The following is a 13,305-nucleotide window of genomic DNA, read 5'->3' on the forward strand; positions in this document are numbered from 1 at the left end:
CAGCAGAAGTCTGTACTAATAAGTAGTAATAATCATAACAAGCATCTGAGGCTGAGACTCGTTGACAGCCGCTGAAATATGAGTGGCCTGTTTAAAAACCTTTAGATCTCAGCTCACACTTCAGACAGCACTCGGCATGTGATCGGATGATTGTTTGGCCTCTTTTTTGGTTTGGAGATTTGGCCTGAAGAACAAAACGATAGCTGTGACTAATAGGGGGCAGAATGTTATTCTGGGCCTTATTATTTATGATGGAATGTTAGTCACAGTCACTGAAGAAATGTGTGTGTATCTGTGTGTGTGTGTGTGTGTGTACTTTAAATGACCTCGCCAGTCCGTTTGCATATAACACGTGAGTGATGTAGCTTCAGATGTCGGATCACGGAAGCAGCCTAATTGGGAATTTCACGTTGTTCCATAGAAGTGCTGATGCTTTTTTTTTTCAGATATATCAAAGCCTGTCTACAGACAAGCCCTTTTGATAATTATTCATGTTCTAATACAGGACATCAGAAAAATTCCTCATGATGGTAATGCAAAACATTGATGTTGTGACTTTGATGTTCCAGTAATTAGCCTTATTAAACTTGTATTCTCTTTTCTCTTCTCTTCTTTCTCTCTGTAGCTCTGGATGTGCACGTGCCTGATTTCCCAGTGGTGGTGCTTTACGGGACAGACGCCATCCTCAACTGCACGTTCTCCGGGGCTAAGAATTTTAACCTGTCCGAGCTGAGCGTGTTCTGGCAGCTGGCTGACACTCAGAGGAGCGTGCACGCTTACTATGACAAGCAGGACCGCTTCGTCGATCAGGACGAGCGGTTCACAAACAGGACTAGCCTGTTTGCTGCAGAGTTAGCATCCGGTAATGTGTCGCTGCTCCTGAGGAGAGTCCGAGTGGCAGACGAGGGCAGCTACACGTGCTTCGTTAAAGTGGACACGTACAGCAAGGATTCCATGTTCATGCAGGTGGCAGGTGAGAAAAAAATAAATACAGTTATTTTGATATTCATTCATTCATTCATTCATTTTCTACCGCTTTTCCGAACTACCTCGGGTCACGGGGAGCCTGTGCCTATCTCAGGCGTCATCGGGCATCAAGGCAGGATACACCCTGGACGGAGTGCCAACCCATCGCAGGGCACACACACACACTCTCATTCACTCACGCACTATGGACAATTTTCCAAAGATTCCAATCAACCTACCATGCATGTCTTTGGACCAGGGGAGGAAACCGGAGTACCCGGAGGAAACCCCCGAGGCACGGGGAGAACATGCAAACTCCACACACACAAGGCGGAGGCGGGAATCGAACCCCCAACCCTGGAGGTGTGAGGTGAACGTGCTAACCACTAAGCCACCGTGCCCCCACTATTTTGATATAGAAATCTTTAAATCTAAGACCAGCCAATGTTTGTCCAGTCTTGTGATCTGATCACACCTTCTTCCATTGACGCTCATCCACCTTGTGGTTTTATTCAGAGATGTTTTTCTGCTCGACATGCTTGTAAAGTGTGCTTATTACACTTCATCTTCAAGCACTCACATCTATTCTTCTCTGTCCTCTCTGAACAAGACTGACACTCACTGGATGCGTTTTTTTTTTCCCCATCAATCTGTGTAAACTTTAGAGACCGTCGCCGTGTGTGAAAATCCCAGGACATCAGCAGTTTCTGAAATACTCAAAGCTGCCGTCTGGCACCAGTAACCATGTCACGGTCAAAGTCACTGACATCATATATTTTTCCCCCATTCTGTTATTTGACAAAGAGAGACAGAGAGTTCTGTTTTACATTTATTCTTTTAGGTTTACTTTTATCTAGATTTGGGTTTAAGAGTTATTGAACTGTAGTATCACTGTAGTATCGTATAAGTCTCCCTGGTGGTCCAGCAGCATGATCCTATGCTGTCGCTACTGTGGCCCGGGTTTGATTCCCAGGATATTGAACCAACCCAGCCACTGATAATTCAACTCTCAGTGCCGGTCCCAATGCGAGGGTTGTGTCGGAAAGGGCGTCTGCTGTAAAACCTGTGGCAAATCAAAATCTGTGGATTGTCTTATAGTGACCCCGAACAGGGAGCAGCTGAAGGACAACAACAACTGTAATAGGACGTCTGAATAAAGACGCGGAGATGATTGGGAAGCCAAAGTAAAAAAATAAATAAATAAAATAAAAAAAAAGGTCTGATTGTCAATACTTGCTTATGGTTCTCCTCACCTTAATATCAGCACCATTCCTGTCAGCTTGCCACCAGCATCTTGAGACAGTTCCTGTCAGTTTTCGCCCACTCTTTTACTGACTGCATGCGATGGCATTCAGTCCTTGGCGGTAATTTGGTGTTGATGTTACATGCTGTTCCAGATAATCCCAAAAGTTCTCAACAAATCCGGTAATTACGGAGGCCAGAAAAATTTTCATCATCTCTGTTCCATTATGCTGAGCCTTTATATTTTATACATCCTTAAGTCACGTTCAGCTGGAAATGTGGATGTAGCGTAAACTTCATCATGATTCATTCAATTCAATTCACTTTTGTTTGTATAGCTGTTTTAACAATGGACATTGTCTCAAAGCAGCTTTACAGACAGTGTTGTATAAAGTACCAGAAAGCAATACTTGAGTGAAAATACAAGTGTCGTACTAGAAAAAGACTTTGGTAGAAGTGAAAGTTACCTTTTAGAATATTACTCAAGTAAAAGTCTTAAAGTATCTGATATATACTGTACTTTAGTATCAAAAGTCATTTTCTGATATTTAATGTACTTAAGTATTTGAAGTGGGGGCACGGTGGCTTAGTGGTTAGCACGTTTGCCTCACACCTCCAGGGTTGGGGTTCGATTCCCGCCTCCACCTTGTGTGTGTGGAGTTTGCATGTTCTCCCTGTGCCTCGGGGGTTTCCTCCACGTACTCCGGTTTCCTTCCCCGTTCCAAAGACATGCATGGTAGGTTGATTGGCATCTCGGAAAAATTGTCCATAGTGTGTGATTGCGTGAGTGAATGAGTGTGTGTGTGTGCTCTGTGATGGGTTGGCACTCTGTCCAGGGTGTATCCTGCCTTGATGCCCGATGACGCCTGAGATAGGCACAGGCTCCCCGTGACCCGAGGTAGTTTGGATAAGCGGTAGAAGATGAATGAATGAAGTATTTGAAGTAAAAGTAAAATTTCAGTGATTTTTGGTAGGCATAAGAGGCACTTCATCCGGTAGGAAGAATATTTCATTCCAACGTACAGAAACATTTCTTGCAAATACGGCCACGGGTGTATAACGTTATCTTCTTCACCGAGTTCACCACTATCATCGGGGTGGTCGTCTACGATAACGGGAGGTCCTTCAGTAGGTGCTTCCATGGCGGTTTCAGTTGTGCTTCCGCCTCCTTTTGGTAACATTACGCTGAAATAGAGCGTGCAGAGCTGCGTAATGCAATCTAGGAGCAGTGATTCGCCAAACCTCCCTTATTGCAGTCGCACACATTTCTTCTGATTTTATTTTGTAGTAACGAGTAACGAAGATGCTTAGTGGAAATATAGCGGAGTAAAAGTATACAGTTTAACTAGGAAATGTAGTGAAGTAAAAGTGAAAGTTGACATAAATTTAAATAGCGAAGTAAAGTACAGATACGTGACATTTCTACTTAAGTACAGTAACGAAGTATTTGTACTCCGTTACATTACAACACTGTTTACAGAACATATAGGTTCAAATATATGTACAAAAAGTTTATTATACAAAGATTAACATAATATAAAAAATTCAAGATTAATATTAGACTTATAATTAAATGTGTTTGTATTTATTCCCGATGAACAAGCCTGAGGTGACTGAGGCGACTGCGGTGAGGAAAAACTCCCTTAGATGGAAGAGGAAGAAACCTTGAGAGGAACCAGACTCAAAGTGAACCTCATCCTCATTTGCGTTACGCTGGAGGGAGTGATTATAAATATACAATCTGACAAATTGAGGATTGTTGTCATGCAATCATGCAATTATAATAACACTGAGCTTTTAATAAAGCCTTAAGTACTGAGCCACCACAACTACCTCTTCCAGCCACAACCCCCACCACCAAAAGATTCCTTGTGACCAAGACCAAGGAATGATTTGGTTTTCCAAAAGTAATGATGTCACCTTCATCCTGGACTGTTGGGGTGTCAGAGTTCGGGCCTTTTAAATTCCTATAGTTCTCGTTTTGTCCACAAATGAAAAAGACACTGCTGTTATAGGATGCCCTAAAAAGCCAGGGAGCTTTTGTTGTCCTTCATACGTCATCAGATCTTAAATCTAGCACCAGTCGATAACCTGGCGTTAGCAGTTAACCCTGGATCAACAACCTGAAGTTGACCACTTTTTGAGGCAATTTTATTTGTAAGTTATATATATTCATTCATTCACTCACTTTCTACCGCTTATCCGAACTACCTCGGGTCACGGGGAGCCTGTGCCTATCTCAGGCGTCATCGGGCATCAAGGCAGGATACACCCTGGACGGAGTACCAACCCATCGCAGGGCACACACACACTCTGTCATTCACTCACGCAATCACACACACTACGGACAATTTTCCAGAGATGCCAATCAACCTACCATGCATGTCTTTGGACCGGGGGAGGAAACCGGAGTACCCGGAGAAAACCCCCGAGGCACGGGGAGAACATGCAAACTCCACACACACAAGGCGGAGGCGGGAATCGAACCCCCAACCCTGTGAGGCAAATGTGCTAACCACTAAGCCACCGTGCCCCCAGTTATATATATGTATATGTACATGTATTAATATTTGTATATATGCTCTTGTTCTTATAGCTAAGTGCACTGGCACTTTGCATGTTATATTGTCATTCCCTGTCAAATGCATCTGCTGGCTGTCTCTCTGCCCCTGTCGCTCGGCTCTCTCCTTCAGTTTCTCTTGTGCTCTTCAAAGCGCTCTTTTCATTTCCGAAGACACATCTCATTAAGCGATGTTAATGCTCAGAAATGCTTTTCTGCACCTGGCAAGGCTGGAGGAAAAACAATCATGCCTTATTTCCGGCGATGATGAATTGACGGACGCTGCGCTTGAGATTTGCAGACAGTATTATATTTAGAGATCCGCGTGTCAGTCAAACGGACGTTGCCGTGGGTTTTGGCCCCTCTGCCATCACCCATCGTATTTCCATTGAACCTAGGTGCATCTTGATTGCATTTGTTTCCCTTGTACCAAAGAGGAGGGCTTTTTTGTTTGCTGGGCACTGATTGGCTCTGGGACTTCAGCTGAAACAGCGCTGGTGTTTCTCCACATGAGAGAACTGAACCTTCTCACCTGCACAGATTTCCCCATGGCCCATTTAAACTGTGAGATAGAGCAAAAAATGTACAATAAAGGTTCCTCCAGGACACGGAAAGAGAAACGTGTGTCAGCTAATGGTTCCATCTGATGTTGAGACACATAGCTGTATGTTATGCAAAGCTTCCAGAATGCAATTAAGACTTTAATAGCAGATGTGTCAAGCTGTTCGCAGGGTGAAACACACCAGGCCTATCTCCACGCTCCTCATCTTACAGCCGTGAACTCAGAAGTCACCAGGAGACAAGATTCCTCAAACCTGGGGGGTGTATTTTTGAATTGATCATGCTGAGTATAATGATCACTTACAATATTTTCCTCAAGTCTGTTTTGCTTGTTTTGATTTGTTTCAAAAAAAAGTTCTACTACTGCAGAGAAATGCAAAAGAATTCGTCTTTAATATCTTAATTTTTTTTAATACCTACAATCCTGAGCTGAAATAAGGATAATCAGCTATCTTGTCTTTTAATTATTTTTATTTATATATTGTTTGGGGGGGCACGGTGGCTTAGTGGTTAGCACGTTCGCCTCACACCTCCAGGGTTTGGGGTTCGATTCCCGCCTCCGCCTTGTGTGTGTGGAGTTTGCATGTTCTCCCCGTGCCTCGGGGGTTTCCTCTGGGTACTCCGGTTTCCTCCCCCGGTCCAAAGACATGCATGGTAGGTTGATTGGCATCTCTGGAAAATTGTCCCTAGTGTGTGATTGTGTGAGTGAACGAGAGTGTGTGTGTGCCCTGTGATGGGTTGGCACTCCGTCCAGGGTGTATCCTGCCTTGATGCCCGATGACGCCTGAGATAGGCACAGGCTCCCCGTGACCCGAGGTAGTTCGGATAAGCGGTAGAAGATGAATGAATGAATGAATGAATGTTTGTTTACTTTTTCTATTGCTATATATTTTTTGCAATTTTGGATGAAAAACAAAAATACCGACAGACATGTTACCCATAAAATAAAGTTAAATAAAAAACACAAGTATAATACCACCAATAGAATGCACACCAGTAAGAGTATCACAGGTCCTGCAGTTCCCGATGCCCTTCGATATACTTGCCAACAATTCCATATCAACAATACTGAAATATTTGTTTTATATTTTTTTATGTATTTTTCCTTTTTGCTTGTACTGATATTTTGGTTTCTATTTATTGTTGTAACATTTTTTTATTTCACATTTTTAATTTTATTATCTTTTTAGTTTTATTTTATTTTTACTTTTTTCTTCCACAAGCCGTCAAATTTTAATCGAATTTTGTTCCCACCTTGAACATGACTTAGTTTGAATTAGCACTGGATAGAAAGTGTCACTTGTAGCTTGGGAAAATAAAATCCTATTTAACAATGTCACGTCATATGTGGATGTTTCGTTCTTGTGTACTATTCCGAGTTTATAATTTATCTTTGTGTCTTTTCAGCCCCCTACTCCAAACCTTCAGTGACCTGGGAAACCGACACCGACCCTAAGCCAGGCGATGTGGTACAACTGACCTGCCTGGCGTACGGCGGCTACCCCGAGGCCCAGGTGCTATGGCAGGATGGGAGCGGGCAAAACCTGACAGAGAATGTCACCATCTCAACCGTAGCCAACGAGCAGGGTCTTTTCACAATCAGGAGCGTCTTGACGGTGGTCCTCGAACCGAACAGCACCTACAGCTGCAGACTGACCAACCCACTACTAGGGGACGAGGGTCACGCATCCGTCACCATTACGTGTGAGTAGATTTCGTAGCTGTCTATCATCCCCTCACTCACATGCTCATCCCCGATAGGTCAACTACTTAACTGCAGCACACGGGAGACAATGTCGTCGGTGTCGTCTTCTTCGAAAACACCATCCATTCTGGGCTTGAGAGCCTTGAATCATTTGAAAGTTAATCAGAACTATCTAAAGTCAATCAAGAGTCAATTAAAATCTGAGCACTGATGGTGTTTCCCTGTTTCTCAGATGACTGTTTTTTCTCTGCCAAATGAAACTGGAAGACAATAACGGATTGTCCAATAATGATCCAATAAGCATAGCCATCAGTTCTCCTACTTTGCTAAATGAGTGGAGTGGGTGATTATTTCTCAGATTATCTCGATAAAATGAGAAAAAGCTTTTATCCCGGCTTTCGGGCTCAGCAGCGGGAACAGAGGTGGAAAAGAAGGTGGCTGGATTTACCCCTGGCTTAGCCCAGATATTAAAGCCAAGCTGGGGTCAGTGGGGTCATAAGGTTGAGCTTCAGTGGTCTGGCAAATTGTAAAGCTGACAGTGGGATGGGGATGACGGCAGAAAAAAAAAAAAAGATGAAAGACGACAGGCTTCACTTAATTCTGCTGCTAAAACGGAACTGGACAGAGGTTTGAATTTTCAAAGGCAGCAGAATGGCCTGGGATGACCTCTGTTTCATTGTGTTTCAAGTGATAAACGCAGCGGATTTGTATAGAATAAGACTTTAATGTTTCAGTCTCTATAATCACGAATATGTGGATTAATAGAGGATTTGCCGTGCATCAAAGGATGCATCTTAAACCTGTGGCCTTCTTCTTAAAAATAGGCAAGAAATACAGCTTGATATCAACTTCAGAACTTCTCCAAGCATGTCCGGGATGCGTAATCGTGATCAGGGATCGTGTATGTGATCATGTAAAGCAGGGATTGTTAGAAAAAAAAAAAAAAAAAAACCGGTCCTTCAATGTTTCCACTATTCCTATTCCAACATCTGTAAAAAAAAAAAAAAAAAAACACTGTATGTGTATAACTATATTCCATATATAGTAGGTGATGTGGGTTTGTGTAAGCATGCAGGTGACTTCGTTAGAGTGAAAACACACAGCCGAAAGCGCTGTCGCTAGCAATTAGACTGAAAAAGATGTGTGCTGTTAGGCCACGTTTAAAAAAAAACAAAACAGCGAGGAGCGAGAATGCAAATGAGGTGGAATTAATACTGAAATGCGGAGGGATATCCCTTCACTTGTAAATGATACAGCATCTGGTTTGGGTTTCATCTGAAGTGTTTTAATGAGGATTACAGTTTAAAGGCACCTGAGTAAACATGGAAAGCCAGAGAGGTGCTACCACTGATTTATTTTTTTTAGCATAGAAGGTATATAAAAATATGCAGAACATAAATCAGTGTATAATTTAGGAATTACAGATCGTCCACGTATAGTTCAAAGCGTTTATTTTAGCGTCGGTCGATCGTGAGCTCCAATCCCGACGGCGGCGTGAGCCGAGACGTCTCCCGTTCTCGCAATGCCAATCAGAGAAACAGTAGATAATTAGGAGCATCTGCATGTGGAAAATGGTAGATAGAGTGAAGACGGCAGTGTGTAGGTTTTACCTCAGCCTTTAAAATACGGCTCTGTAGAGTTAAAGCTACCAAATGAACAAACGAAAACATTTTTAAACTACTACATAGCTAAGAAGCTTCAAAACACCTTGGGTGCATCTTTCTCACCTTGTACACACATTCCAAGCTGCTGTCAAAGAGAGTGAGAAGTTACCATGTTTCTTATTACGCACTAATGTGTTACTATCCGGAAAAATCTGCAATATGCAAACGAGGATGCAAACAAAATTAAATTCACATAAATTTCCATTTTGCTTTGTGAGCTGTGTCAGATGCCCATGATAAATGTTCTATAAGCAAACTTCAAGCTGGGGCTGAAAAAAAAAAACGCCTTAACGACGCTCTGCTGTTTTCTGACCGCCTCTTTAAAGACGCCGAGCGGAGCAGTCAGAATTCGTCACGCTCGTCGTAAATTTAACCATTAGGATCAGGACCAAAGCTGCACTGTTAGGAAGCGAAGACCATCTTTATCATCATCAGTGAAAATTTCAACAAAGAGGGTTAGGGACATTCATCTAAAAATCTCTGCTTGGCATTCTTACAAGTAGGCTGGGGCAGGCTGCAAGCTTCAGGCTGGGGCTCCGGTGCCAGCTTTGCCCATCTGTAGCCCTGTCGGTTTGGCAATGACACTCCAAAAACACGTGATAGCAAACAAGTGCCTCTGAGCCACGGGATCACGCACGCCTTGTTTGATCTTGCCTTTGTTTACACCAGCTGCTCTACAGACAAGTTTCCTTATTAATTTGAACCTAAGCTACGTTTGCACAGACATTTTTCAGCAGCTTATATAGTGTGTAATTAGGCTTTTTAACGCTCTTTTCTATGTAGAGTGAGAGAAACAGCATCCATAAGATCCATGGCTAATGTATTTCTATAGATCTAAAGATCACACCACATGATACTTTTTATCCCATTTTAGTTACATTTAATCATGTGGGATGTTGTAGATCTTCTTGTTTTAAGCAGAAGCAACGAGTGAAGAACTGAAGAACGAGTGGAGTTACAGTCAGGGTTTAGTCCAAGAGTGAATAAAGACAGCCTGAGCAGTCCTCAATAGAAAAGGCTCAAAGGCTCTTTTCTTTTCTAAAAAAAATGTCTGAAATCTTAAATTAAAACATGATATATTATTCATGGAAAAAAAAAATTCATGGGAAAATTTAAATAAATAAATAAATTCCAAATCTAACCACTTTGGATGACTCTAAAATCATCTGTTAATAAAGAAAGAAAGAATGAAAGAAATGTTTAAAAAATCTGCAAAATCCAGAATAAAAATAAATGAATGAATGAATAAATAAATAAATAAATAAAATCTGCAAAATCCAGAATAAAAACAAACAAACAAACAAACAAACAAATAAATAAATAAAGTCTGCAACACCCAAAATAAATAAATAAATAAATAAATAAATAAACAAATAAATAAATAAATAAATAAAATATGCAAAATCCAGAATTAAATAAATAAATAAATAAATAAATAACGTCTGCAAACTTCCAGAATAAATAAATAAATAAATAAATAAATAAATAAATAAAGGCATGTCCTCAAAATCCAGTAAACAAAAAGAAATGTCTTCTGTTCTTGTGATTGAAACTTGCTTTTACACAACACTGATACTGGAGACTCCTTCCATACATACTCACTACACATCTCAGCATATTATCAATGTCTTAGTTGTTAAATAATAGACTTTTTTTTAACTATATGTTAATAACGTTTGTTTCAGGTTCTATGTCAGCTACCAGTTCAAATCCTTTCACAATAATAATTATATTAATAATTCTTAAATTATATTAATTATATAATAATAAATATATTAATTCCATAGTGCTCCCTGTGTGCTACAGTACAAATGATGCAACAGCTTAACAGTGCTGTGACAAATAGCACAAGCCGACAGAGAGGCACGGTCAGAACGAGCGCCAGACTTCTCCTTAAATTCTGATAGAGAAATGAGTGCATCTGTCAGATGAATAAAGAGCTCCTGGGACAGCAAGGAGGAGCTTAGGTGTCATTTATCAACCATGCGAATGCATGCTTTTGTGTGTAAACCATATGTAGGATTAGAGTTAACCATTGTGCACAGTTTTTAATACCCGAAATAAAATCATGCTTTGCTTATACGTAAAAATGTGTGTGTATCTCTAAAAAATTGCAGGTAACCTTACAGTGCAGAGTTTTTATATAATTATATAATGTACTATAAATTATATCAGTATAATTAAGAGTAGATATTGTTTTCAGTGCTTATAAATAAACGTTTTTTTGTAAATAAATCTGTATAAAAGGGATTGAGATGATGCCTCATTCAGCTCATGCATCTTTGAGGTGTTTTTAGCACCACTGGAAACTCTATGCTGAGAGTGAGGTGTGGATCTTTAATTGAGTTGTTTTACCCAGTGTAGATTTAGTTGATCTCTATTCTAGGGCTTCTAGTTCCAAGGACTTTCCCAAACTGGCACTAACTACGAGTTAAAAAGCACATCTTGTCTTCATTTGTATCGATCACACAACGTTAAATCTTATTCTTTGACTCAGCAGCTGAACGTTCATGCAATCACAGAGTTTCTAAACATAAGATCAAGTAAGGAAACGTACAGTAGATAAAGACCTAGCATATCTAGCTTTGATGATGTGAGAATGGAGTTCGCAGGGAAAAAGAAGGGGGGGGTGTATTGCTAAGTCAAGATGTCAAACTGTGCAAAAGCATATTAAGTATTAATTAACGGGTGTGCATACTTATGCAACAAGTGTATTGTAAACATTGTGAGCAAGTATTTTTACTTCATAGTCCGGGAAATTAATCTAATTCTTCATCTATAACAAAAAGCATCACAAACATGTCATTTTTAAAGGAAAGTTGTTTACCATATATGGCAATTTGAGGGCGTTTCTTTATGCAAATGAGCGTGTGTGCCTAAGCACATAGGTTGAAAATGCATTGGCTTTTTTAGTGGCTGCTGTGTCCAGCTGTGTGTACGTAAGTGTGACAAATACAGGTTTAGTACTAGTTTTGTGCATTCTTGCATAAACAAGACCTTTCTTCTCTTGAAGTTAATAAAGTTTTTCACAAGATATGGAAATACGGTGAGAAAGAATACAAATGTACAGATTTCATACACACAAAAATGCTGTCAGTATTTGCAGATGTTTGAAGCGTGTCGATGAGAGCGGTAAAGCCCGTAAACATTCTTCTCTAGACTTTTATTGCGGCGTCTCGTTTGTGAGGAGAAAAAGGCGATACGAAGTAAAAACACATTCGCAGCTTTGTGTTCTCAGTCAAGGTGACCGCAAATGTCAAAAAAAAAAACAAAAAAACAATAAAAACGTCTCAGTGTCTCAAAGTGTGAAGTAGTGCTTCATGTTCAGAATGAGAATATACAGTACTGTTCAAAAGTCACCTTTTTTTTATAATAATAATCATTTTATCAGTCAATCAAAGCGGGTTATTTGATGTCTTCTGCATTATTTCATTAATAAAAAGGATCCTTTATGAATACTTTTTTTTCATTTGCAAATACAAAGTATAATATAAGTAAGTAATATTTTGCATCCTGCTTTACATGATTTTTTAAAACATTTTTTTCAACCTAGAACTTTACAACACTATTTATATTTTTACATTTCCAGCATTTGGCAGATGCTCTTATCCAGAGTGATTTACATAATCAAATTTTTTTTATACAACAGAGCAATTGAGGGTTAAGGGCCTTGCTCTGGGGCCCAACAGTAGCAGCTTGGTGGACCTGCGATTAAACTCTCAACCTTTGGTAGCCCAACACCTTAACCACTAGGCTACCACACGCCAACTATTATACTATAGATAAACATACCAATAAGTCCACATTGCCTAATTGATAATATTTAGAAAAAAAAAAAGCCAAACGCGAGGCTGATGCGATTCTGGAGCAATTGTAATTAAGTAATCTGCTCTCAATGCCATCTTGACTAAAAAGACATAAAATGAAAGTAAACTGAAGGTCAGATTAGTTCCAGTGAACAGAAAGTGAGCGACGGAAGAGCAACACATAAGAGATAAGAACAAGATGGATGAAAGAAGATAAGAGGGTAAAAGAGAGAGAGAATGAGAGGGAACATATTAAGAAGCAATTTTTTTTCATAAAATCTTTTAAGCAGATACAAAGGCAGATTTCACCAGTTTGAAATTAAGAGTCACAGCAAAATAGATTTGTATTGAAATTGACTTTTTTTTAATGATTTGTTAATGACGTCACAACTTTCATTAAAACATAATGTTAGTTCTATGAACATTAACTTTTCTCTATAATCGTTAAAGATATAGATAAGTGCTGCTGATTGGTCAGATGGTGTTGATTAGTTTTCCAAAATGTGGACGTCTTCGGAATGAAATAGTTTGTGTGTTTCACTAACATGACAAGCTGCAAATTTTACTCCAAAAAATGTTCAACTCCCAAGAGAAAGAAAAAGACAACGAGTGAACGACTTTTCTAAAGCTGCTATAACATAAGTGATGACAGGAACTAGATGCATGAAAGAAATGATTATTTTCCTCTAGGAGCATGACCCTTAGATATTGTCCTTATTCATCAGCTCGTTGTTGTGTTACGTGTTATCATGCCCGCTACTTTAAATCAAGTTATTCGTCTCATATGCGGTTCTTAACCAA

The 13,305-nt window shown here is 39.9% G+C and overlaps 1 protein-coding gene across 2 annotated transcripts in view; it reads left to right on the top strand.

The window, feature by feature from the left end:
* cd276 (CD276 molecule) overlaps positions 1–13,305 on the top strand; it is a 109,082-nt gene that overhangs the window by 24,495 nt on the left and 71,282 nt on the right. For both annotated transcript variants that reach the window (XM_060877436.1, XM_060877434.1), the window contains exons 3-4: positions 626–973; positions 6,737–7,033. In XM_060877436.1, coding sequence (XP_060733419.1) covers positions 626–973; positions 6,737–7,033 — 645 coding nt within the window. The remainder of the gene's footprint in view (positions 1–625; positions 974–6,736; positions 7,034–13,305) is intronic.

This window comes from Tachysurus vachellii, chromosome 9, assembly GCF_030014155.1.
Source record: "Tachysurus vachellii isolate PV-2020 chromosome 9, HZAU_Pvac_v1, whole genome shotgun sequence".
Taxonomy (NCBI): domain Eukaryota; kingdom Metazoa; phylum Chordata; class Actinopteri; order Siluriformes; family Bagridae; genus Tachysurus; species Tachysurus vachellii.